Genomic DNA, 27,581 nt, shown 5'->3' with positions numbered 1-27,581 from the left:
TGAGTAGTATTCCATTGTATATATATCACATTTTCTTTATCCAGTCATCTGTCGACGGACATTTAGGTTGTTTCCATATCTTGGCTATTGTAAATAGTGCTTCTATGAACACTGGGGTGTGTGTATCCTTTTGAATTAGAATTTCCTCCAGATATATGCCCAGGAGTGGGATTGCTGGATCATATGGTAACTCTGTTTTTACTTTTTTAAGGAATCCCCACACTATTTTCCATAAAGGCTGAACCAATTTATATTCCCATCAACAGTTGAGGGTTCCCTTTTCTCTACACCCTCTCCCGCATTTATCATTTGTGGAGTTTTGAATGATGGCCATTCTGACTGGTGTAAGATGATACCTCGTTGTAGTTTTGATTTGCATTTCTCTGATAATTACGAAATTGAGCATTTTTTTTTCCTGTGCCTGTCGACCATCTGTATGCCTTCATTGGAGAAATGTTTGTTTAGGTCTTCTGCCCATTTTTTGATTGGGTTGTTTGTTTTATGGTTATTGAGTTGTATGAGCTGTTTGTATATTGTGGAAATTAAGCCCCTGTCATTCACATCGTTTGCAAATATTTTCTCCCATTCCATAGGTTGTCTTTTCATGTGGGTTCTTAACTGGACTTGAAAATGCAGGCTCTTTTTTGGTCCCTTTCTGACTCTGTTATCAAAATTTCATGTCTATTGGTTGACTCCAAAGCCATGCTTGCTAACAGAAGAAATAAAGCCATGGAGAATCATGGAAAATTTTAAATTTCCTCTGTTTTTTATTTTTTGTTCTACATGTGACTAGAGTTAGCTTTAGTAATAATCTGTCGGCCTTACAGGATTTTCCTGTTTGTTTTCACATCCAGTGTGGCTGCTGTCCCTCACTCTCTGTTTCCTGTGGGTGGATTGCAGTGCTCCATTCTGTTCTCGGAGCAGGAATTCCTGGCCTCCTTTTTGATCCTTTCAGGCCTTTAGTGTTCGTGCCACGAGGATGCTTTTTCTTCAGAGAGGAAAAAAATCAATTTCCTCTAAGCTGAAGAATGGCCCAAGATTTTTCTTTGCCCCCAATGCTATGTTATACTTTCTTAATAAAGGAGCATTTTTGAGGTCTACAGACAGTGCCTGAAACAACTACTTGTTCAATTTCTGTGCCAAGCTCAGCTTCGGCCCCAGGCCAGTCTCTTTTTCCTTGGTTGTCATTATAAACTAAGAAATGTGTTCTCTGACTGGCCAGTTTTGTCCCTCTCTTGTGTCCTCAGGCATCCAGATGTATCTCTGTAACAGAGAGCACTACGGCTACCTGCCCATACCCCTGAAGCCCCATCAGACCCTGCAGGAGGACGTCGAGAACTTCGTCCACGTGCAGACAGAAGCAATGAGTGAGTGACCCAGGAGCCCGGGGATGGCTCTTGGTCCGTTGCCACGGTGCCCACACCAGCCTCTGCTCCCCTCTCCCAGGCCTGGAGCCTCATAGCCGTCAGGCTGCCTTGGCTGAAACACATTTGTTCACTTGTTCATTCACTCTTAAACTTTCCCTGTGTGAAGTATGAATGTGACAAAGTCTTTGCCCCCAGGGGGCTTCCCGAGCAGGTGGAGAGCTGGGTATGCAGTAAATACATTTCACATAATGACATAAGGGCTCTAATGGTGTTTTGTGGTCTGGATTTAAACTCTGACTTTGTTGCTTTCTAATTATATGGCTTTAGGCAAGTAATCTGACCTCCTTAGTTGTGAAATGAAGATTAAAACATGTAGTGTTTGGGGGCAAATTCTCCATGAGATGTATATAAAACGTCTACTACCAAAAATGATCATTCTGACTTCAATTTAGTAATAGCTTATGATGTAACACATAACATGATAGACATTTTTGTACTTTGTCTCAGTCATCCTTACAACTACTCAGTGAAAGGGGTTTTATTATCCTCACATTAAAGATGGAGAAATTGGGGTGTAGAGGGTTTAAGTGTCCTGCTCTAGACCATTCTGCTAAGTAAATGACACATTTATTTGTCAACTGGGATTTGAACCACTCTTGCTCTCTCCAAAGCTCAGGTTCTTAAACACTGTTGTTCTTGCCTCTGGGTCTGGCATGATGCCAGGATTGGTAAATGCTCAATAATCAGGGCACAAATTATTATGTCTAATTATTATGTCCAGTGTGCCTGGTGCCTAAAGGAGAGAGTGACCAGGCTACTCTGCTAGGGGAGGATCTTGGGAGTGTCCACCCAGGGGAGGGAAGGTTTGCACTGAACTGTCACGCAGCATCTGAGAAATTCTGTTATTCATCACTGGAGCAAGGCTGTGCGTACATGGCCAGTGGGGGTCACTGGGGAGGTACAGTGAGAAGTGAGGTTGGAAAGTCAACAGGAACCCAGTTAGAAGGACCTCTAATGTATAAGAAAGTGTTTGCATTGTTCCTGAAAGGAAGGGAGCTTTTTAAGAGATTTTAGCAGAGAAATATCAGGTTGAAACCTGGTGATAAGGGAAGTACGACCGGGGCAGGGTAGGGCAGTGGGCGCTGGGCTCAGGCCAGAGGGACCGTTTTGGACATTGTGTGGTAAACTAGGTGAAAGACGGTGAGGATCTGAGCTGGGGCAGGGGCGGTGGGAATGGAGATGAAACTTATGACATAGACTTGAAAAGACTTAGCCAAGGGTTTTGGATGCGCAGAAGGGAAGCAGAGGGAAACTTCTAAGTTCTGACTTGAGCGTCTGGAATGACTATAGAAACATTAAGTGTGTGTAGATTTAAGAAGATATTTGCAAAGAAAAATTATGACTTTATTTTTAGACTCACTGAGTTGCCCATAAAAACACCAATTTCCTGTTCCCCACTCCCAGACAATAAATTCCTCGTTCATGTTAGTCTCAAGATGTAACCCGTTACCTGCCACCTAGTAGGCACCCAGTAAATATTTGTCAAATAACTGAATGAATGAGTTCAGGTGCAGATGCCCGGTGAGTAGGTGGAGAGATGAATCTGGAACTTAAGTGCTATCAAGCCTCAAGATACGAGGCTGAGATTCACCAGCAGAGTAATGTGATAACCCAGAATTCCAAAGAAAACAGGAGCATGCGGTGTGGGGAAAGCTCAAGTAAGATAAGGACTGAATAAGAGTCCATGGGTGTTTTTTCAGCTAATGCCCATGACAAGAATGGTTTCAGAAAAGGCTGACTCAGAAATTCAAAGTGTTTGAGAAATAATGAAAAAGCAAGGACATAGAAAGCAGAGTTTTTTGTTTTTTTTTTTTTAAAGAAACGGAGTTGGGACCAGAAGATAAGAAAGACAGCAATGATTATAAAGATTCGTCGGAAGATCCCTTTAAATGTGAAGCTCTCCTACTGTATTTACATAGGATTCTGTTGATAAAACGTCAGGCGGCCCAGTGCGCAGGGGCGCATCAGGGTGACGAGCCAGGTCCATCCGCCCATCCGTCGACTCTCCCGCGGATGGGGAGCGAAGCACTCCTGACAGCGCAGCCTTCGCTGCTGATGCGCTTGACCATTTACAAGCCGCTCGGTCTCTCCTAGTCTGAGTGTCCTTGGGTTCGAAAAGAGAAACAAGAAATCAGTTCTGTTCTCTATGTGTAAGGAGAACAACTGAGATAATGGGGGAAGGAACAGTGCTTGGGGGGGAAGTGAGGGCTGAATAGCAGCTGGTTCATTGTGATAGTATTTCTAGAACCAGCCCTTAGGAGTTCTTCTGTGAGTGTCTTCAATAGATACTGCCTCTGCCTCTTGTCTGTGTTCTAGACCCTAGAGGCCAAGGGCAGTGTCTTATTGCCTTCTATCCCAAACACCTAGCACAGTACATGACACTTGTTGGGTAACGAACAAATATTTGCTGAGTGCATGACCAGACAAGTGAATGAGAGAATAAGTAAGTGAATAAAAACTGTACTGCAAAGAGCAGTGAACTTGAAGCCAGGATAATGGACTTGAACTCAGGCTCTGTCATGCACGAAGGGAGACTCAACCTCTCAGAGCTTTAGTTCCTTTATCTGTGGAGTGAGGATTGTAAACGAAAAATACTGCAAACCATGTCAGTAAACAAAGAATGCTGAAGCCATCAAGTCATCAGTGCCCTCCTCCCGCCCCAGTAATGACAAGCCTGCAGCCTGGCCTCTGCAGCCACTCACAGTGGTGCCCTCTGAGGGACTCAGAATAAGAAAGGACAGGATACCGGCCCTAGATAGCTAGATGCTTGTCAAAGGAATGAATTCAGTGAGCCCAAAGTTTGCTCCCTCCCATACATAGAGAAGCGCTAAATTCTTTAACTTGAGATGCCTGGTTTTCTTCAGTTAACAAGTAATCTTTTAATGTTCAGACTACCTGGTCTTTGTTGTAAAACTCCCATATATCCTGGCTCCTCCTCTCCCTCTTTGGAGCAGTCCTTCAGAGCGATCCGAGAGGCTGTCATCCTGGTCTCCAGTCCTCAGAAATGTCCACCGAGTAAATCATAACTCTCAACTTCTAGGTGGTGCATTTGTTTTAGTCGACAGGATAATAACACTGATCTTTGCAGAGTTGGGAGGAGCAAATAAAATAATGCACATCAACTTCATTGACGAGTGAGGTGTTGCTGTTATTAGGACTCCCCGTTAACGCTTGGTAATGTGTTTCCCCTTATTAACCCTGCTCCGTGGCTGTCAGTCTTGACTCCCAGTAGACGTCAGCCCAGAGGCTGCCCCGAGCCTTGCCTTCTCTTCTTTTCCCCCTTAGAACTGATGGCATAGAAAGTTCCCTGTGCACAGAAGCACACACACTGTCAACATCGGTGCTAGTGATCACAGACACGCACAGCACTCCGTGCTGGGGCGGGGTGGGGTCCTCACCGGGGCTGAGCCTGTGACCCACAGCTGTCATTGCTGATCCCCTGTACGTCTCAACTCTGGTACGAGGCCCTTTGGATAATCACATTTTATTTAATTCTTGTATTTACCTTCCCTAGTTATTATTTTGTTAAAATTTCAGATAGTGAATTTTAAAAGACAGAACATCACTGGGATAAAGAAGGTAATTGAAAATAAACCTTTGAGGGTAAGAACACAGGAACATAGACTGGAGGCCTGTGTAGGATTAATAAAAGGCTGGTGATGTTGGAACTGTATCTGTCAAGCATCTCAGGAAGGATGAGCTAGATGTTAAAAGCTCTTTGCCAGCATCTGGAGCCCAGCGGGCAGTTAATAAATGGCTGCGAATAGACTGTACAGTTGAAGCATTAGAGGAGGCATCATATTCCTGTACAAACGCTGGATGCTCACCTACACTGTAGGGGTCACCCTGTGAGGGTGCTGGCGATTCAAAACATTTTACAACCAATTCTCTGCTGGGTGTTGACACTTAACTGATGAGACACGTCAGATTTTAAAAAAGACCCAGTGATGCAGTATAGTGCTTTGTGAAAGGAGCAGATACAAGGGCAGTAGGGATTTGGGATAAGGAGAGATTGCCGTGGGCTGGTGCAATCTAGGAGAGCCTGGTGGTTCTTAAACTGGGCTTTGATAGAAGTGTGGCGTTTAAACAAAAGGAATGACATGGTGAGTGAGTGATAGGCAGAAGAAACAGACTGAGCAAAGACGTTGTTCAAAAAGCATTATCACACTGGAAGAGAGTTGGCTTTGAGAAGTAGAAGGCAGTCAAGGCTGAGGGTTGGAGTGGCCTGGGTGTTGTGGTCCTTGAATACCCAGCTAAAGCATCATGCCCACCCTAGAAGCAGTAAGGATGCTTTAGAAGAGAGATTCAGGCTAGAAGTAGTTGTTAAGCACATGCTATGTTCCATGGATGGTTCAGTTGCTAGGGATACAGCAGGCAACAAAACCAGCAGCATCTCTGCCAAGAAAGGTGTATTCCAACACAATATGTCAAGGAAGCCGCCACATGAATATTTGGGGGAAATAGTGTTTCAAGCAGGAAGCACACACATGCAAAGGCTCTTAGGAAAGAGCCTGCGGTACTCCAGGAGCCAAAGGCCAAAAGGAGATGGGGTCATGGAGAAAGAAGTTTTCATTTTTCAGATCATGCAAAACCTTGCAGCCACTGTAAGGAATCTGGATTTTATTCTGAGAGTAGTGGGATTCCGTGTGAGAGGAGGGAGGGACGATGGTAGGAGATGACTCATGCATTCAGGTAAATCACTCAGACTGTGTTGTGGATACTAGGGTGCAGGGACCAGTGCATCTCTCCTGGTGAGAGATGATGGTGGTTAGAATGCAAACTGTAGCAGAGAGGTGATGAGAAGCAGGTGGATTTGGAATCGATCTTGGACTAGAGCCAACAGGACTTACAAACAGGACCTGGATGCATCCCATGAAGGAAAGCAAAGAACCCAGGCTGACTCCAGGATTTTGGCCTAGTATACCATTTAATGAAATGAGAAGGGCTTTATAGGAAAAGAGTTGAGGAAGGAAGTTTCGGTCATGCGAGCTTAAGATTTTTCTTAGACATCTGAGTGGAGAAGTTAGGAGATAGTTGGGTAGATGAATCTGGAGTTCAGGGAAGAGACTCCAGTTGGAAACAGATCCTCAAGAGTCATCAGCATTAAGAGGATATTTGAAGCCATGGAACAGTGTGAACTTGTTTAGTAGAAGAACATAGAAAAAGAAGAGGAGAGGCTGGAGGACTGATCCCTGGGGGAGACAGACAGCCAGAAAGCCTGAAGGAAAAACTGGGAAGCGTTTCAAGAAGGAGCCAGATGCTGCAAAGTCAAGTACAATGAAGAAAGGGAACTGATCATTGGTTCTCTCGAGATAGCGATTTGTGATGACCTTGACAAGAACCACTTCAGTGCCATGATGGCGACAAAGTCCACTGGAGGGGGCTGAAGGGAGGGTAATGGGGACATGAGAAAGTGGAATCTCGTGGGCATGGGGACTAGCGTAGTGGCTGTAAGAGAGTGAGAGGTCGAGAGAGGTGGTTTGGTTTTGTTTCATTTTGTTTTGTTTTTTATGTTGTTTGTTTTTTTTAAGATAGGATTTTAGCATGTTTGTATGCTAATGAGAAAAAGCCAATATACAATGAGAATTTAATGATGTAGAAAGGAAAGTAAATTTAGTCTGAAGTCCTTGAGAAAAACACGTTCTAGATAGAACAGGGTTGCTGTAGTAGGTGGGAAGGCAGAATGTGTAGGGACGGATGCAGCTGGGCTTGTAGACTTGAGATGGAAGGAGAAGGTAGGCCTAATTTGGCTTTAAACATTTTCTCTATGATGTATGTAGTCGAATCAGCAGATCAAGAGAGATGCTGAAGATGTCAGGAGAGAGGAAACGACATAAAACAGATCTCTCAGAGAATGGGAAAGCAGATTTACTGTTGCATCATTTGGCAGTATCGAGTGCCATTCTGACATCTGTGGTTGTCGTTTTGAAGTGATCCAGTCAACATGATGGTGTGAATTTCTCACACATTGTTCCAAGTTTGGAGTTTTACCAAGCAAGATCAATGGAAGGGAATTTAAGAGTCTTTCCAAGGGATGTTTTGAGTGCTAGACCATGAAATCTAGGTTGGCTGCTAATGGAAGTGAGGACAAGAAGGTTGTGACGGTTGCAGATATGATAGTGGGTCACTGAAAGAATGTTTGTTGGTGCTAAAGTCGAGGACCTAGAAGCCAGGTTGGTGGATGGATCACCATGTGGATGCTGAGGTTTCAAAGAATGATGGTGGAGACAGTGAGATTGTGAGCCAGAGGATTAGGAGGTAGAGGATGCTAAAATATGGTTCAAAGCTGGAGGTTTTGAAGGATGAAAGAGAAAACAGTTTGGAGTGAGTTGAAGGAGATGAGAAAAAGCAGCTTCCACTCTGCTGCAAAGGAGGCAGTGTCTTCTAAGGAAAGCCGAGTTTTAGTCAAAATAAAAAGACGAAGAGATATTCAGAAATAGTGAAGGGACTGAAAATATCAGAGAGTTTGTGACTTTCAGACTGGAGTTTCCAGAGGGCAGAGTGGAAGACTTTGGGTGTGGTGGAGATGGGATAAAACCACATCGATGGCTAACAATTTTAGAAGCGCTCTGCCCATTGCATCACATGTCCTTACTCACTTAATACATTAGGAGCTGTACAGAAAGTTTGGGAATGTGCATCCGGTACAGAAAATTTGAGCACGACTAACAGGAGGTTAGCTCTTGCAAAGGTGATAGGAGTGAGTGAGTTATGAGGCACGGGGAGACTGGTCGTGAAATCAGAGCACGAGGCAGTGGGAAATCTTAGGTGCCTGTTCCCAATGTTGACATTTTTTGAGGCAAGAGAATGTCACGGAAGGGTTGTTAGGAATACTGGATCTGAAGGCAGAAGGTCCAAAACCGAGTTCCAGGTCTACCAGTCACTCACCCTTTGACCTTGGACAAGACTACCTCTGGGTTGACCTCAATTTCCACATTTATAAAAACAAATAATACCCTCCTCCTCCCAAAAAATACAAGTGAGGAAAAAGCGATGTGGTGATTATGAAACCACTTAGCACATTGTAATGCACTTAGGGGCCAAGTGTGACTGTCATGGCGGAGAGCAGAGCTGTGTCTGAGGGACAAGATTATTTTGGCAACAGTACGCAAAATGAGTGACAGTGAGGCGAGACCAAGAGCATGTGAGTGTCTGAGAAACAGGCATGGTGAGTGAGGACTGCGCAAGGGTGTGACTGCAGCCATGGAAGAAATCCAGGAAAAGCTATAGAGAAGTGAGGATTTGGTCCAAGCACAATCTCTCAAATACCTTCCCAGGCGTGGCTGGGCTGGTCCATTGTATGCTGGGTGGTGTGTGCTCCAGTGTAGACCGCAGAAGGAGCGACAGGTGGTGGTCGCCCAGGAACAAGGACTTAGCTAACCGAGCTGCTATGAGCCCAGCCCAGTTGCCCAAGGCCAACTTGATGCCAGTGGCTACCAAAGAACAACTCTGGGGACAGGGTAGAGTGGGGGTTGCGGGTTCAGTGCAGGAGTCAGATGTGGGCTCAGATGTCAGCTCTCTCAGCTCTGTGACCTTGGGCAAGATATCTAAGCCTTTGTTTCCTTATGAAACAGTGACACTAGACCCACCCCATAGTGCACGTTGTGAAGATTAAATAAATGTGATGACGTATGACAAGAGTGTAGCCCAGAGTTCAGTAATACGTTCTCTCTACCAGGAACTATTATTATTCCGAGGTCTCGAAACTATCCAGGAGCCAACGAAGCACATCTCAGTTGGTGGAACAGTGAGGGACGTGGATAGGGAGGGATTCAGTGAGGGACTGGATTAATTATGAATGACGGAGTCAGGAATGGCTGCAGACAGAAGCTGGCATGTACCTCACCTTCAAGTCTGATGTCAGCCAGGGCATCCCTTCTCCCCACATAGTGAGCTTTTCAGGTCGAACTCATGGAATTTCTTGTTTTCCCTATGACTCAGCTCTACCTGCAGTGACAAAACCCACGCCTGAGGCTCATGTTTCTGCTCAGTGGTGGTTTTCAGGAGCCAGGCGCTTGTGGCTTCTGGGGATACTTGCCCTGTGAACGCAAGGACTGCCCGTGTTTCATGGGAGCAAAGTGGTTAAAAGTTGTAGGAGTTGTGGCTGAAATGTTACAGCCAGGCAGTCCATGAGAGTGCCAAGTGGAGACCAGTAGGGCGGAAAGGGTAACCCCAAATACATACCCCTGCCCCAAGTCCAGGGCCCAACCAGGGAGAACTAGACAGCTCCTCAAACAACACGAACAGGAAGGAGTTTGTATGTTGTGTTTTTTACTTGTAAAAACCTAACCCTGTACGTGGTGGCCCTGCAGTCAACATTTGTTGATTTTAAAAGAAATTAATGGAGTGGGGTGGAGCAGAGAGGACCAAAATATTCCGGGCTGCTAATAGAAACAGAAACACACACACTGTGTATTCACAGAAATGTGACGGTGAGGGTCGGGTTTGATAGAAGGCCAACTCTCATGTTTGGCTTAGGGAACCTTTTCCACCACCTATGTACTTGATCATAAGTCAAACTGGACATCATGGTTTGTCTTTAACCCCCCCAGTGAAGGGTAAGGTAAATCAATGATATTCTTTGGACAGTATCTCAGTCAGGATGGGCGAAGTTTTGCTGGGATACCGAACAGCACTGAAATCTCGCCGGCTTCATACAGCCATGGCCCCTGTCTTGCTGTGCAAGTTCTGCGGTGGTCCTGGTGTCTTTCCCGGGCAGCCGCCCTCCGCATGCTGGCAGGCACCCTCAAGTTTGTGACTTTTCCATATCAACACAGGCTGCTAAGATCATTGTGGTGGGGCTGGGGCGGGGGTGGGAGGAGGGTTTGGAGATATGAATGGCAGCAACTCATGTGGCCATGACCACCCTCCAGGATGAAAAAGCATCTCTCTCTCACGTGCCTGAAATAGAGAGGAATGGATATCGGTGATTGGTGAACAGGAGCAATGGCCATCAGCGATCGTTTTTCAGTTACCAGCTCGCACTTAAAATTTTCCTTGCATTATGTCTTTAAGGCAAACCAAAGGGGCACTTTGAGTTTGTGCAATACGAAAAGTCTTCGAGACCTTCTCAGGTTCTTTCCTCAACATTGCTTCTAACCTTTAGAATACAGAGTTTCTAACGAAAGCTTTTTCAGAGTATCAAATACATAAAACTTTTACTACTTGAGACATGACACACCTCTGGAAACTTGCCTGTTTCCCTGTACCGAGTTCTGGGATATGGGCTGGCCCTCGGAGGTGAGTTCACGTTAAAATAAAGGACCTTTAGCTCAACCTGCTTGGATGGGATAAAAACTAGTCCCAGAGTTTGACAACTTTAAATGTATAGGGGGAAGAAAGCATTCTTCAGGAAAAAAAAAATCTTGCCTGTTTTTTAGCTCTTGCCTCGTGGGCCACGGTGAGTACGAGCTAGGAGTCATTAAATGTTTACTTAATTTACTGTGGTTAGTGCTTTGCCTGTTGGTCTAGTTTAAATTTTATAGCCCTCTAAGAGATACACTTCTACTATCCTGAGTTTACACGCAAAGAAACAAGCTCAGAGACGTCACCAGCTGTTCCAGACCTTCACAGACCAAAGTCTGGACCCAGATCATCTGACTCCAGAGCCCTTCATCATGGCCCTGAACCACCTCCTAAATGCTCCTAAAACAGGTCTTAAGGGAAGTAAGAGCAAACAGTGCAATCTGCATATAAACAAGTGCCCTCAGCACCAGCGCCGCCCCCACCAGGGCTCTCGTGCCGCCTCTGAGCCCTGGGACACTGTGGAGCGGCTGGCTGCCCCTGCCTGGGCACCCGGGTTGTGTTCTTAGAGGCAGGCATGCGGGTGGCGTGCTGTTCTCCGTGCCTTTCACTAACAAAGCACTCTCTGTGTTTCTCGTGTCTTCCAGTTGACGGTCCTCCCATGGAACCTTCCCAGTTTGTCTCAGTGGTCCCTAAATATCCAGACAAGATGGGATTTGATGAGGTAGGAAAGGCGTGTGTGTGTGTGTGTGTGTGTGTGTGTGTGTGTGTGTGTGTGTGTGTGTGCGCGCGCGCGCACGTGCACCTGTGCCCAGGCAGACGGCACGTTTCCCTGTCTGTATCGGAACATGAGCCCGAGCCCACGTCTGAGAGCCAGCCAGACTGGCCCGGCTGCCGAAGAGACACCGAGGTCTTGGAAAAGGGCCTCAGTTTTTGTTGTACCTTAGTCTACTTATGTTAAAAAAAAAAAAAAAAGGAGCATCATGGTAAACGTGAGTTAATCATCGAGTCAGAAAGCAGCTACTATTTAGTTATGAAGGTGAATTTGATATTTTCTAGGAGCAGATATTACCGTATTTTATGAACCTTTTTTAATCAAGATTCAAGGGTAGGGTAGAGCAGATACGTGTTTTAGGTATTGGTCCTCTTAACTTTATTCTGGGTAGATAAAAACCATTCCGGAACACTCTGCTTTATTTTCTCTCTGCTGTTTTCCCACGGGAAAAGGTTGGAGGGCAGGGTTTAGAGGACAAAGAAATAGAGAAAAAAGAAACGTTCTTAAATTTCCCCTTTCAGCAGACCAGAACTTTATAATAGTGCTCTGTTATATTTATTATTGGGCCATATTTATTATTGTTTCAATTGTGTAAAGGATGAAGCAGAAACGGAAAGAGATGCTTGTCTTAGTAATATCCACAGCAGATACTTGGCAGGGCCAGAACTGTGACTTCCAGTCACTGAATCCTCCACGGGTCCCTCATGTCACATCGGTGCTGATCAGTGTTCCGGAACTTGGTGGTCCAGAGACCAGGACAGTGCCTCAGGAATATGCAAACTGAGGTAGAACTTCTCAGGGGATTCTGAGTATGTTCTAGACCAAGCTTTATGCCCTGTGCTCATTGCCACTGCTTAGCTGAAATCAAATGCCTTGTTTATCACCCTGTGCCATGTTGTTTATCTCTCCAAAGTACAATCCTCTTAAACTGCTCCTGGACCTGGGAATTGGGATTTCTTCTATAAAATTTATTTACAGGCAGACTTCAGGAATGGAAAAGACGATTTCATGATTATTAAGTGGAAAAGAGTTAGCAGCTATTAATGCTATTTCCACAGAGGGCAGAATGAGAAGAGATGATTTCAAGTGTAGTCAGGAGGAATTAGACTAAAGTGAAAATAGTTTTAAAAACCATTAGGGCTGCAGAAGCATTGCCCCCCTGCCACACACTGAACCAGGCTCCACGTATCACCGCAGCTCCCCTTCCCTGTGGCTCTCACCAGCTCTCAGGACTCGAGGTAAAAGGACCCAGGGGTCTTTCCATATATTCATTTTTCCTCTTAGCACACATCCTGATGAGGATCAAACCAAAGCACATGAAATGGGACAAAAGCGGGATCTTCTTGCTCTGGTTGTCCCCTGGGTTGTGAGTGGAGGGACCCGGTCCTTCTTAGAAGCCTTCTGGGAGAGGCCAGCTCTGTGAAGGATGGAGACGTGAGGACTCCTCTCCTGAGTCCTGGCCATCACCTCTCCATCTGGAACAGAGGTAGGAGAGTGGGAAAAGGGATTTTCAGGGACCTTTGCAACCTTCCCTGTCCTCCGTGACCTTGCTGGTGGTGTCTGGGCTGCATTTGGCTCTGTGACTTTTTCTCTGTTTGCCATTCACTAAGTATGAGCAGAGCCGTCTGTGTTTTTCCTTCACGGCTATGGTTTTTATTGCACATGTCCCGGGCAGGAACCCCGGACAGGATTATTATTTACTAAAGTCTTCCCAGACTAGAGGTCTTGGGTCTGAGGGGACTTTGTGCTGTATTTCTCTTATTTTGGGGGGTCTTGTTTTGTTTTCTGTTTGTTCTCCCAGAGTGACCACAGGGAGCTCGGTGTGTACACATGAGGAAGTGCCCGTTCCTGTCCAGAGCCAGAAAACCAGGAGGTGGAACGTGGCCCAGCCCAGTATGATTCTGAATAGGAATAAAATGAAATATAAATGAAAATAGCTCATTAAGTTATAAAATCCCAAGTAACAAGGCAAACAGAGTCACCACAGAAATCGTTTTTTAAAAAACAATTGCCTTAGCAGGGAGGGTACAGCTCAAGTGGTAGAGCGCGTGCTTACGTACACAGGTCCTGGGTGCAACCCCCAGTGCCTCCTCTAAAAATAAAATAAGTAAGCAAACCTAATTACCAACCCCCCCAAATAAAATAAAATTTTAAAAGTTTTTTAAAAGTTTAAAAAATAATAATAATTACTTAGTTGGTAAACAGTGGAAGTAATGAAATCATGATGTACCCAATGTGCTTTGCTCTGATTCAGATGAGAGAGGAGACACTCCTCCGTCAGTGTCTTGGCCCAGAGCTGCGTCAAGGACTGGACAGGAGTGAGAATATTTTGTAAGGAAGGGTTGAAATTTTAGTTAGTATAGCTTTTGATCCAGTAAAACATATAACACCTTGATGACTACATTCAGGTTGACCATGTGAACCACAGCTTAACCTCCAGCAGGGTCTGAACTTCAGCCTGGTTATAAGACATAATTTCTTCTTTATTCTAGACGTAGCATAAAGCAAACGTTATCACTAAACCATATGTTACGGATGTTTCAGTGCTAGTCGGTATTTCCTGCTAGCAGCTGAAATCTCTCTCTCTTGAAGGACTAGTTTAATATTCAGGGTGAGTTTATTACTGCTTGTAGAAAAGGACTTCATTAAAACACACAGTTAGCTATAATACTGTTCATGAAGCTTTGGGTACTTCTGTGGCTCCTTAAGTCAGGCCAGCCTCATTATCTGTGACTCTGTAGTTACAGGGAAGTTATATGTGTGTTCAGTGCAGCCATCGGGAATTCAGGTTTTAAGGTGAGGGGCTTCACGTGGCCCCAGCCTTCATGAGGGATAGTCTGAATGCACATTTTGGGGGACTTCATGGAGCGGTACGTGTCCTCTCTATAAGGTTACCCCCACATCCACGTGATGTGGAAGTTATGCCTTTTACCAAAGAGTTATCCCCAAGGGTAGGGCTCTTTGCTTCTTTTAGAAAAATTCTAAGGGAGTTGAAGATCCCTGGCAAAGAAGCTACTAAAATTGAGACCTTGATAATTCAGTTTGGAACCTTTGGAAATAGGAATTTGCTGAGACTAGGTTTTTCTTATTCTTTGAATGACTTTAAATTTTTCTACAGTGGATATAAATTATAAAGAATAGCTAACATTTAGTACCCATGTGATAAGACTTATATTATCTCAGGTTTATGGCTGAGGAAACTGAAGCATAGGAAATGGTCCAGAGCAAACACTTAGTGAACAACGGGTTGTAAACTTAGGTCCGCTGATAAATCTAACCACTTGCCAGGCTGCCTCTTACCCCTTAGTCTCATGTGTTTTGGGTTTAATTCACCTTTGGCTTCCTGAAGAGTAACTTTTTGACCTGAAATGAAATATAAGCGAATCTTCATCACAGCTTTCCCTACCTTTTCCATTCCTTATCCTAACTACAACTTTGTTCCTTACATTTACTTTGCTTTTCAAACAGCCTGAAATGAGACTTGAATAATCTGTGTTTCTCTTCCTGTTCAATTCCGGAGTTAGATTTTCATGATAAACCTCAAGCGGAGGAAGGACAGGCGGGACCGGATGTTACGCACGCTGTACGAGCAGGAGATTGAGGTCAAGATTGTCGAGGCTGTGGATGGAAAGTGAGTTGGTTTTCATTTTCCCTCTCGACTCCTTGCAGTTGTGATTGGAGTGGGGAAGCATCTCTCTGACAGAGATTTAGTCCTGATGGGAGGAATCTGCCGTCACTGCGAGACAGGCATGGTTTTACAGTGCAGCCTGCTTTGGGAAAAACTTTGACTGACAGTAGCTTGTACGTGTTCATTTCACTGAGTAGAGCTGAAATCTACTCACCATCCAGTGCTCTCTGGTGTTCACTGCACTGAAGGCTCATCCTGGACGTGGTTTTCCACTCTGGGTGTTCTTGCTGTGGCTGTGGTGGTTTCCAGCCCTGTGTTGGACAGAATGCGTTCAGAGTTGCATTCAGAGCCTGATTTAGAGCAAAAATGTCTAAACTTGGGCCACCTGAAGAAAATAAATGGAAAAACTGCATAATGGTCTGTGTGTCCTGTTGCATGAGATGCTTGCCACAGTCTGCCCGGGCCAATCACTTCTCCCAGGAACGTGGCAGGAAAGTCACATAGGGTACCTGGTTGGATTCCTTCAGGGGTTTTTGTTATTGCTTTATTGTTTTGTTTTGATTTGCTTTGCCCTTTTAGTTGACACTCTTATTTCAAAGCATGGAGATTTGCAAAATCTACAGTTCATGTTCTGTGTCAGTTTGGAATGTGAATGGCTCTAAGGAGTATGGCTAGAAGCTGTTGTGAAAGTTTTTACGACTCCTTTAGAGTCTCTCCCCAGAGTTTCTTAAAGTGTAGCCTGGACACCAATGTCAGATGTCCCCAGGGGCTGGTTAAGAGGGCATCTTGAGTTGGGAATCTGCATTTAAGAAGTTCAAGGTGATTCTTGGGTAAGGTTGTCACATAAAGTACAGGACACTCGTTAAATTTGTCCCAAACATTGCACAGGGCTTACTCATACTAAAAAATTATTGTGTATCTGAAATAGAAATTTGACTGGACAGTCTATGTTTTACTTGCTATATCTGGCAGCCGTATTCTTGGATGCAGTAGAGTTTATGGTTCTGTGGGCTGTCTTTTCACTTTCATGATGGTGTCCACTGAAACACAAAAGTGGTTTTTTTATTTTGAAGTATAGTTGATTTACAATATTGTATTGATTTCAGTTGTGCAGCAAAGTGATTCGGTTTTATATAGATTTTTTTTTCAGATTCTTTTCCATAATAAGTTATTACAAGATACTGAATATATTCCCTGTGCTGTACAGTAAATCCTTGTTGTTTATCTGTTTTATGTACAGTAGTGTGTATCTGTTAACCCCACACTCCTAAGTTACCCCTGCCCCCTTCCCCCTCTGGTAACCATCAGTTTGTTTTCTGTGTCTGTCAGTCTGTTTATGTTTTGTAAGTAAGTTCATTTGTGCCATTTTTTTTTAAGATTCCATGTGTAAGTGATATCATATGATGTTTGTCTGTCTTTGACTTAACTTGGTACGATAATCTCTAGGTCCATCCATGTTGCTGCAAATGGCAATAGTTCATTCTTTTTATGGCTAAGTAGTATTCTATATATATATATATATATATATATATATATATATATATATATATATATATATATATATATATACCATCTTCTTTATCCATTCATTTGTTGATGGACACCATAAGCTTTTTAAAACTAGAGATGAATCATATTCTCTACCTCCATAAGACTGTCCTGTTACTTCTTTTTTTTTTTTTAGTTTTTATTTTATTTCATTTATATTTATTTATTTTTGTCTTTTATACAGGTTTTAAAGGTTACTTCCCATTTACAGTTCTGACAAAATGTTGGCTCTATTCTCTGTGTTGTACACTCCATCCTTGAGCCTGTCTTACACCCAGTGGTCTGTGCCTCTCACTCCCCCCCATATATATATATATATATATACATACACACATATATTTATATATGCCATGTTGTCTTTATGCAGCCATCTGTTGATAGACATTTAGGTTGATTCCATGTCTTGGCTATTGTAAATAATGCTGCTATGAACATTGGGATGCATGTATCTTTTCGAATTAGTGTTTTGGGTTTTTTGTGTGTTCTTTTTGGATATATATCCAGGAGTGGAATTGCTGAGTCATATAGTAGTTCTATTTTTATGTTTTTGAGAAACTTCCGTACTGTTTTCCATAGTGGCCGCACCAATTTACATTCCCACCAACAGTGTACAAATGTTCCCTTTTCTTCACATCCTCGCCAACATTTGTTATTTGTGTTCTTTTTGATGATCTCCACTCTGACAGGTGTGAGGTGATATCTCATCGTGGTTTTGATTTGCATTTCACTGATGATTAGCAATGTTGAACATTGTTTCATGTGCCTGGTGGCCATCTGTATTTTCTCTTTTGGAAAAATCTCTATTCAGCTCTCCTTCCCTTTTTAATTGGGTTGTTTGTTTTCTTGATGTTGAGTTGTAATAGCTGTTTATATATGTTGGATATTAATTCCTTATCAGTCATATCATTTGCAAATATTTTCTCCCATTCAACAGGTTGTCTTTTCATTTTGTTGATGGTTTCCTTTACTGTGCAAAAGCTTTCCACTTTCATGATGGTATCCAGTGAAACACAAAAGGTTTTAATTTGATGAAGTCCAATTTATATTTTTGTTGTTGCTTATGCTTTTGGTGTCATATCTGAGAATCCATTGCCAAATACAAAGGCACAGAGACTTACTTCTATGTTTTTTCTAAGAATTTTATAGTTTTATCTCATACATATATCTTACACATTAGATCTTTGATACATTTTAAGTTTTTTATATAGTATGAGGTAGGGGTCCAAATTCACTCTTTTGCACATGGTTATCTAGTTGTCCCTGCATCATTTGTTAAAAAGACGATTCTTTCCTTTATTGAATTGTCTTGGCAACCTTGTGAAAAATCAGTTGACTACAAATGTAATGGTTTATTGCTGGATTTTCGATTCTGTTCCATTGATGTCTATGCCAATCCTTTTGCTTCACACTAGCTTCTTACATAAGGAGTCCTTCAACTTTGTTATTCTTTTCCAAGATCATTTAGGCTATTTTAGGTCCCTTGCATTTCCATATGAATTTTGGCATTGGGTTACCACTTTCCACAAAGAAAAAGACAGTTAGGATATTAAATAAGAAATGCATCAAATCTGTAGATCAGCTGAGGGGAGTTCTTCTGTCTTAATAATATAAAGTCTTCTGATTCATGGCCATGGGATATCTTTACATTTGTTTATATCTTTTATAATTCTTTGAATAGTATTTTATAGTTTTCAGTGTTCAGTGTGCAAGTGTTGCATTCATGTTGTTAATTTTATTCTTAAGTATTTTATTCTTTTTGATGCTGTGAATTATTTCCTTAATTTCATTTTTAGATTATAAATTGATAAGTGCATAAAAATACAATTGATTTTTGTATGTTGAGCTTGTATCCTACAACCTTGCTGAACTCATTTATCAGTTCTAATATTGTGGTGGCTGTGCATGTGTGTGCGTTTTGTGTGTGTGTGTTCAGGCCATTCAAGATGGCTGTTCGTCTGCTCTCTCTACATCTGCTTGACCAGTCTCTGCTTCACTCACGTGACGATCTAATCCTTGTAACTATAGGGCTTGATCAGTCACTGCCTACGTGCTTGCCCCGCCCCAGCAGCTGGCTTCCCTGGTGACTGACGAGCCAACGTGATGTTAATTCCCCCTATAGATGATAGCCTTCTCCCAGAGTAGTGAGGATTGCTGCCATGTCCTGCCTGTTTGCTGCACACAGTGGGGTGTTGCTCTGGGACCACTTGCTTCAGGCTTGTAAGGTTCCCCCCCGTCCAATAAACCACTAATGACTCCAGGCTCTTCCTTCAGTCTCCAGGCTGGGCAGTTAGACGGCTCGAGGCCTGCAGGGTGCAGCCCATCAATGTTGAGCCAGCCAGGAGGGTGAGGAAGCTCCCCGTGAGTGCCCAGACGTTGGGAAATACGGACCGGGAAGGAGAAGCTGCAGGGGTGATCCTGAGGTGGCCGTCTGCTAGCATGTGGGGCTCCGTAGCTGCAGTCCTGGATGATTGGGGCTGTTAAGAGAACCCAGGTGTTCATGGCCTGTCCAAATTGCAGCCCCAAGGTGTGATACCCCACCAAGAGCACTGGTGAAGAAGAGGAGGAAGATTGGGAAAAAGTCATAGATGTCCCTGTCCCACAGGGTACAGATGAATGGCTCCCTCTCCCAGATTGGAGGCAGCTGACCACCAGGAGAGATGGCTTCCTTTGCCATTATACTGATGATATCCTGTTAGCCTCAGAGTCTCATTCCAGTTTAAAAGTAGCAGCCCCATGCCCGTGGCTCATCTGACTGCACAGCGCTGGCTGGTGAATACTGACAAAATGCAAGGACCTGGATTTTGTAATGTGTTCCAGCCCCAAGCAATTAGACACAGCCTTTAGGGATATTAATTCAGGGACAGGCTTGTTAATTGGATGTGGCCAATTACCCAGAAGGGTTTGGCCACAGAAAAATAATAAGAGTACCCCTGGGCTCTGGTCCCAGCTCTGGAAGCGGGCAGAGCAACGATATGGTGTGATGGGACAACAGCTGTGTGCAGTCTGTGATGTGTTACAGCAGGTGAGAGACACTACAGGCCGCTCAGCAGAGTCGTCGAGCAATGCAGAAGACCGCCATCTGGGGTCTAGAACAGCTGTGCAGGAAATACAGGACCCCCATGGACAGAGAGAGCAAACGAGGAACCCATTTTACTGGCCACAAAGTTCAGAAATGGGTCTATAAAAATGGCACGCACCGGCATTTCCACCTGCCCAACAAGCCCACTGCTCGCTGGCTAACTGAAAGGATGAATGGGTGGACTGTCTAAACCGCAGCTGAGACGGGAAGCCCACTCTCTCAGTGTGTGGACCAGGAGGCGGACTGTAGCCTTACGAGCTGTAACTGAACACACCCCGGGAGCAGTCGTCCCAGTGCCTGTGCCATGTTAACCCACAGGCAGCTGGTCGACACCATCCAAGTTCAACTGGTGACCACCCAAGGACATTGCCAGCTATCAGTCAGGACAGTAACTCACTGTTGGCCTTGTCTCAGGATCTACCCCCAGGGGGCACACATTGTAAAATGGCCCGGGGCCTGGCAGGGTAAGGCCCTGGTGCTCAGAGTTTGCCACCACGTGCGGAATAGGATTTAAGAGGGGCTTAGAGATTTCACCTGTCTTCTGCCTGGCCCCGCTGCATGGCCCCACTGAAGCCTGTGAAGGCAATCCATCAGGGCCCCGACTGGGGAAAGGCGCCATTACACTAGCCTCGGAGTCGTATCACCTCTCCAGTGTTAGGTGCCTGCCGTGGGGGCCGAGGGTGGAGCAGGGGCCTGGCCCTCAGGCCAGGACAGGAACCGCGGCGGGGTGGTACGTCTCAGGGTGTGGTGCTGCTCGCGTTTTGCTTGAGGGTCACGCCCTCCCCCGTACTGTGCCTATCAGGACATCTCACATCCCCTCTCCAGCCTGAGTGGGGGAGTCTGTTCGCAGACTGGGCAACAGCGGTGGCCCTGCTGTGCAATGAGTCTGATTGCTGGGTCTGCAGCGAGATGCCGTGGACAGCTGGCCCGGCCAGCGTGACCACGCAGGGATGACTGAAGGCTCCCACCTTCTCTGTCCCCCATGCCAAGTACCCGGCTTACTCTTGATCCTCTTTAGCTGCTGGTGTCTGTCTTGCCTTTGTGGTACTCGGTTACAGTGCACTTCTACACACCTGACCCCAGGGAGATCGTGGAAGAGGGGTGACCATGGCCAGGATCCTAAGGAACAGGCAGAGTATGTAGGGGTGGAGTGTGTGGTCAGGCCATTCAAGATGGCTGTCCTCTTGCTCTCTGCTCATCCTCTGCTCGACCAGACCATGCTTCACTCACATGACTTATCCAACCCTCGTAATTATAGGGCTTAATCACTCACGGCCTACGTGCTTGCCCCGCCTCAGCCACTGGTTTCCCTGGTAACTGATGGGCCAACCTGATGTCAATTGCTCCTGTAAATTGTGGCCTCCTGCTCCCCGAGAGGCGAAGGTTGCTGCCATGTCCTGCCCGCTGGCTGCTGTGCTCAGTGGGGTGTTGCTCCAGGACCTTCTGCTTGGATGTATAAGATCCCTTATCCAGTAAACTGTTGATTGTCTCTGTCGGCTGTCACTAGGTCATTACAAGGCTTGCCAGCCTGCAAGGGACAGCTCAACGGTGTGTGTATCCCTTAATCTTGTGTGTAGAAAACCCTGTGTCATCTGTGAATGTAATTGTGGTACTTCGTCTTCCAACCTGAGTATCATTTGTTTGCCTAATTAAGTTATGCTGGCTAGATCCTCAAGTGCAATGTTGGACAGAAGAGGGAAAAGTGGACGTCCTTGGACGTCCTTGGTCTGTTCTTGATGCTCAAGGGAAGCATTCAGCCCTTCACCATGAAGTATGATACTGGGGTTTCACTGATGGCTTTGATTGGGTTGAGTGTTTTTATCATGAAAGGCTGATGGAGTCCTAGTTTGGGCTGCTGTAAAAATTACCATAGACCAGGTAGCTTAAACAACAGGTGTGTCTCACAGTTCCAGGGGCTGGGGAATCCCAGAGAAGGGTGCCAGCGTGGCTGGGTGATGGAGAGAGACGTCCTCCTGGCTGGTAGACCCTGTCTTCTTTCTGTGCCCTCGTACAGCAGACAGCAGAGAGGAGGGAGAGCGAGCTCTCCTGTCTCTTTCTAGAAGGGCACTAATCCTGTTTACGAGACACCCACCCTCATGACCCAAGGCCCCACCTGCTAACACCATCACACGTGAGCTTGGGGGAGGACAAACATTTAGTCCCTATACAGTTGGGTTTTGTCTTTTTTTGTTTCTATCTTGTGATTTGTCAATAATGATAGAGCACTTTCTTTTTTACATGTGAAACCAGCCTTACAATCCTGGGATAAATCCCACATGGTCACGGTGCATAATCCCCTTTATACATAGCTGGATTCTGTTTGTTAGTATTTTCTTGAGGATTTTTGTATCTATGTTAATAAGAGATAGTGGTCTGCAGTTTTCTTGTAATGTCTGTTTCTGGTTTTGGTATCAAGATAATACCTCACAGAATGAGTTGGGATGTGTTCCCTCTTCCATTTTTGGTAAGCGTTTATGAAAGGTTGTTAATTCTTTAAATGTCTGGCAATATTCTTTAGTGAATCTGTCTGTTCCTGGACCATGTTGTGGGAAATTTTTTTTCACTAATTCAACCTCCTTACTTGTTATAGGTGTATTCAGATCAGAATATCTATTTCTTGAATCAGTTTCTATCTTTCGTCTTCACAAAGCGCACCATGCTACCACAACGCCTGAGCCCCGAGGAGCTCCTCGGAGATAACGGGGAGACTCGGGTGCCCTTCTCAGTGTGTAGAAACGCTCTGGGAAGATGCAGAGCACCCCCTCTTCTGGCTTCTGTGGTGCGGACCTCTCAACTTGCTGATTTCCAGACGTGTTCTGTCCTGCAGGGCACTCAACACAAGCCAGCTGAAGGCCCTGAATATCGAAATGCTGCCTGGATATCGTGATCCCTACTCGTCCAGGCCTCTCACCAGGGGTGAGATCGGCTGCTTCCTTAGCCACTACTCTGTCTGGAAAGAGGTAAACGATGCTTCATTCAGATGTGCAGTTGTGTGATGAAGAAGAAGGAGAGTGGGACTTTGTAGGTGAATTAGGGCCAGATATAAAGTGAACAGCTTCCCAGCTGTTCTGGGAGTATGCTGGGAAGCTGGTGTTCCCTCGTGTCCCTTCTGACACCAGACTAGTGACAAGCAGGGAGGGGTAGCTTTGGTGCTACGTGGGACGATGGCTGGGGACGACGCTCATGTTCCGGGGGCCACACTCATGCTGATGCGTCCTCACCCTTAGTAGGAATGCCTTGTGTGTATCTAGCATGTCATCGGTTATTAAGTGATTCAACACAGGAAGCCACCCAGAAGCCGCATGAGGTGGGTGGCGGGGGATGGGCCCATTCTACCCAAGAGAAAATAAATAAATATCTTGCCCAGGCAAGAAGTGGCAGAGCCAGGACTTGAACCCATGCCTTACAGATCAGACATTGATGGGGGTGGTACTGAAGGTGGGGTGTCTAGAACCCCCCTTCAGTTCCCACAAGAAAACAGTCCCCAAAGAAAGGCCCCTTGAAAGGGCCTTCTCTTAATGATCCAGTCTATGCCCGTCTTCTTTATTCTTCACACTTTACATGAAATTTTATAGACAGAAGTATACGGAACATAAGGTGCAGGCCAGTGAAGTTTCACAAGTTAAGCAGCACGACCACGTTAACCAGCACGTGGCTCACGTGGCAGGTCACTGGCAGGTCACCGGCAGGTCACTGGCAGGTCACTGGCAGGTCACCGGCAGGTCACCAGCACCCAGAAGCTCGTCTCCCCTCTGTGTTTCTTTCAGGCCATCAGTCCCCAGGGGTGATCACTGTCTTGGCTTCTAACAGCACAGAATAGTTTTGTCCACTTTTGTCCACTTCCTATATGAATGGGACTGTATGGCACATAGAATCTCTCAGACATTATGAGATTCGTCCATGATGCTGCGTTTAATTGCAGATCCGTTCCTCGCACTGCTGTGAATGTGCCAGTTTATCTGCCTGTCCTCCTGTGACGGCATCTGCTTGGGCTCCAGCTCTGAGCTCTAACACGCTGCGCCACCACACACTCAACTGTTCAATACTTGTTAAATAAAGAACAGGTGCCAAGCTTCTCACAGGACGTCCTCTGATGCCCTTCACAGGTGATTGACCGAGAGCTGGAGAAGGCCCTTGTCATTGAGGACGACGTGCGTTTTGAACATCAGTTTAAGAAGAAACTGATGACGCTGATGGATGACATTGACCGGGCTCAGCTGGACTGGGAACTGATGTGAGTGACAAGAAGAGCTTCTCAAGGAGCACTGGGGGCTTTCGGTTCTTTCCGAGGGGCAGAGTGCCTCCTCTCCCCAGCGCGTAGAAGATACGGCTCAAGCTTCCATTTTCCTGGTTTTCCTCCATAAATGTTCCCAGATAAGAAGTGAGTGGAGGAGAGCTTCCGGTTTTTGCATGTCTATGTGCTGCAGGGTGAGAAGCTATGGGAGATTCTCTGAGACGTAGGGTCTGGCTGCAGATCGAGGGCCTTCAGGCTCAGCGCTCACCTGGGAACACAGCAGAAGTGGTACATGGTGGGAGTGTGTGGAGGGAGGAGGGGGCGTTCGTTCAAGGGCAAGGGTCCTGTGTCACCCTTAAGCCTCAGCTCCCAGGTGGACGGGTTTCCTCTGCAGCCCCTGATGGTGTGGGAGGTTTGGAAAGTCAGCGGGTGTGCTCCTGTTGGGGAGGGAGGCTGCCCAACAGGACAGAACGCTGACAGCTGGGTTTGAGGGGTCAGAGGCTGCCTTCGGAAAGCCAGGCTCACCAAGGGAGCACTGGCTCTGAGCCGACATTTAGTTAATGCTCGTTGCCTGCTACCTTGGGAACTGAGCTTTCTCTCTCTCTCTCTCATTTTCTTTTTACACTAAAATAACACTTTTTACTTCTCTCCAGTGAAGCAGAAAGTTCCCAAGCGTGATGTGCACTTCCCAGCTGTGTGTCAAAGGCAGTTTCATCAGACCAGGGGCTGTTCCTTTGCAGCAGCTGCAGGAGACAGGCTGTCCCTGCCCCTCCCATCCTCAGAGGGACACTTAGCTGTGGGCCAGGTGGAATGTTTGTTCTCTTAGAAAATGTGCCATTCTGAGCTTGAAAGGAACCTAGGAATGGCTCAACTAACCCATGGGAAGTAGACCCAGAAATCGGTACTAAGTGATTTAAAAGACTGGCTCCCTGTCAGGTACCAGTCATGTGATTAGATTCTGTACTAGGATCTCTTAAGGTCATTGTTCCTATAATCCTCCAGAATCCTCTGCTCGTCAGCCTGTGGTTCAGGCCTCACAGGCATGGAGCCGGGCAGCTAGTCTATGCCTCCATGACATGCACAGAGGCCTTGGAATCACAGAGGGCTGGGCTCGGGGAGTCTGAGGCTTGGGATCGACACATGCCCCTGTTCACTTGTAGTTTCTCTGATACATTTCCCGGGACAGGGTACCAGCAGATCCAAGAAAGAAGAATGATCGTCCTGATAAAGATACAGGGTGAAAAAAGATGTTTTCCAGACTTGATCTATCACACTGAGATCTATTATAGAGTCATCAAGAATTATAGTGGCTTCAGACTGCTCACATCTCACTTTCTAAAATGAATAAAACAAATATTACTTAAATTCAGAATGTGAAAGCGGACAGGCTGTCCATGGCTGCTGTATTGGGTTTCTTCAGAGAAAGGAAGTTGTAAAAAGGGAGAAAAGAGCAAGTCATTATTTAGGGCAGCGCGTCCAGCAGAAGTGTAACGTGACCCACCTAACGCTTCCGATTTTCTAGTGATCGTGTTGAAAAGATAAAAATGAGTGGAATTAACTTTAATAATTATATTTAACCCAACATATCCAAATTATTTTAATATGTAAGCAGTATTTTACGACTATTAATGAGAGAGTCCATGTTCTTTTTTCATCCTGTCTTCAAAATCCAGTGTGTATTTTGCAGATACAACACATTCTCCATCCAGATAAATTTTCAGCTGTTGAAGTAACCTGTGGTCCTGCCAAAATATAATAGTACATCTTGTGTAGTGGAAAAAAATATTTTATACATCTTCAATTTTTCAATTAAAATTTAAATTTAGTAAAATCAGTAAACTGAGTACAAACCCCCATCCCTCAGCCACTCTGGCCGCATCTCAAGTGTTGAGTAGAATTTTCTCTTGCACTTTGTATAAGAGAGAAATCCAGGCTCTTGGGTCCTGAGGAGACAGTGGCCGGGAGGCCGATGTGTTTGTCCTCAGAAGGACTGAAGGTGAACACAGACTTATTCTGCAAATCCTGGGATGTTTCGGCAAGAGGGATCCCTTGAGTATTGAAAGAGATAGTTTCAGGCAAAACAGAGGAAGTCAGCTTTATCGAGTGAGCGGGGAGCGGATGTCCTCAGCTTGCTCCAGACAAGTGGAAGCGACTAGGTTCCAGACACAGTGATGCGTTGCAGATGCATGACGGGGCTAGGGAAGGTGGGAAGGCTGAGGGCACCTCCTGTGTTACAGAAGTTGTTTGTGAACGACAGGACACGCCTGGGGACAGAGCACCCAGGAGGAAGCGTGGGCACGGCTTGGGGAAGGGGAGAAGGCCCACAGGTGTTGTCATGCCTTATGCCCCCCCCCAACTCCTGAGGAAACCCCCTTGGGCCCCTCTTGGGTTCCGACCTCCTTTACTGCAGGCTGTGTCTTCCCCACGGCCTCTTCTGTGGTGTGTTTACCACCAGCATTTGGAGAGCTGTGCAGGAAATACTGAAGGCGAAAACTCTGGGGACTCAAAAGCAAACTCCAGATTCTCACATCTGGCCGTTTTTGTCCCCTTCCAACCTCTGTGAGCACAGCTGGAAATCCCATACTGTCTTTGAGAAGTGATCTCAAAGTTTCTTTTAAATCTCTCTACATCTCAACAGTCAGGCTTGAATAGTCTGCCAGGCAAAAATAGTTGGGGTGTTGATAAGGGGAACCAGCGAAATGGGCCCACTGATGGCCGACGACAGCCATGGTTGACGTGATGTGTCTCGTATGATGCGTTCAGTATGCGACACACTTGGTCCAGGCTTTCACAAGTGTGTGCAAAGCTGTGATCTGTTCTCGTGGATGTCTCGTACTTGAACTGGAATCTCCCCCTGCCCACCTCCTTTTAGCTACATTGGCAGGAAGAGGATGCAAGTGAAAGGGCCAGAGAAAGCCGTGCCCCACGTGGCGCATCTGGTTGAAGCCGACTACTCCTACTGGACGCTGGGCTACGCCATCTCCCTGGAGGGAGCGCAGAAGCTGGTCGGAGCCAATCCGTTTGGGAAGATGCTGCCGGTGGATGAGTTCCTGCCTATCATGTACAACAAGCACCCTGTGTGAGTCGCCCTGAGCTGCCCGCCTGTCCCTCTGAGCACAGCCCACTTGTGAATTACGCTACTTGGCTTCTGGGTAACGCTTGGCATTTTTAAAGGGGTGCTGCCTTCCCAAATGATCTTTCCACAGTCGTGACCCAGAGAGGCTGACATGAGTGATCATCCCCTTTTCCAGACGGGGAAGAAGAGGCAGGAGTCACGAGTCCTGCGTAGGAGTCCTCTTTGACCCCCAGTGGGTCGTTTAACTGGACGTAATCTGCTCAGTCTTCTCCTCCTTCCTTACTTCCGTAAATCCATACCCTCAAGGTGAAGGTTGTCTTCCTAAGCACCTCAGATTTTTCAGCGCGTTTCTTAGTCCATTGTGTGTGCTGTTGGCCAGGCGGTGGCCCACAAGCTAGTTGGGAACCCAGATCGTGAACAGTCACCGTGATGTACTGTGATGTCTGCGATCGCAGATGCGTTAGAGGCTCAGGGAGAGAGGAGGTGGCCTCTGAGCAGGGAGTCCATACAAGAAGGCAGTGTGGCGCTCGGGTTCCCGAAGCCCAGGCGTTCACTCTGACCTAATGCTTCT

General features: G+C 45.8%; 1 protein-coding gene across 2 annotated transcripts in view; it reads left to right on the top strand.

Moving 5' to 3' along the window:
- COLGALT2 (collagen beta(1-O)galactosyltransferase 2) overlaps positions 1-27,581 on the top strand; it is a 126,257-nt gene that overhangs the window by 93,017 nt on the left and 5,659 nt on the right. For both annotated transcript variants that reach the window (XM_031435604.2, XM_031435603.2), the window contains exons 6-11: positions 1,248-1,367; positions 11,318-11,394; positions 14,970-15,076; positions 22,528-22,660; positions 23,807-23,934; positions 26,807-27,013. In XM_031435604.2, the coding sequence (XP_031291464.1) occupies positions 1,248-1,367; positions 11,318-11,394; positions 14,970-15,076; positions 22,528-22,660; positions 23,807-23,934; positions 26,807-27,013 (772 nt within the window). The remainder of the gene's footprint in view (positions 1-1,247; positions 1,368-11,317; positions 11,395-14,969; positions 15,077-22,527; positions 22,661-23,806; positions 23,935-26,806; positions 27,014-27,581) is intronic.

The sequence above is a fragment of the Camelus dromedarius genome, chromosome 23 (genome assembly GCF_036321535.1).
Source record: "Camelus dromedarius isolate mCamDro1 chromosome 23, mCamDro1.pat, whole genome shotgun sequence".
In the NCBI taxonomy this organism is placed as follows: domain Eukaryota; kingdom Metazoa; phylum Chordata; class Mammalia; order Artiodactyla; family Camelidae; genus Camelus; species Camelus dromedarius.
The sequence above is the reverse complement of the archived record's forward strand: the minus strand, read 5'-3'. Positions and strand labels throughout refer to the sequence as shown.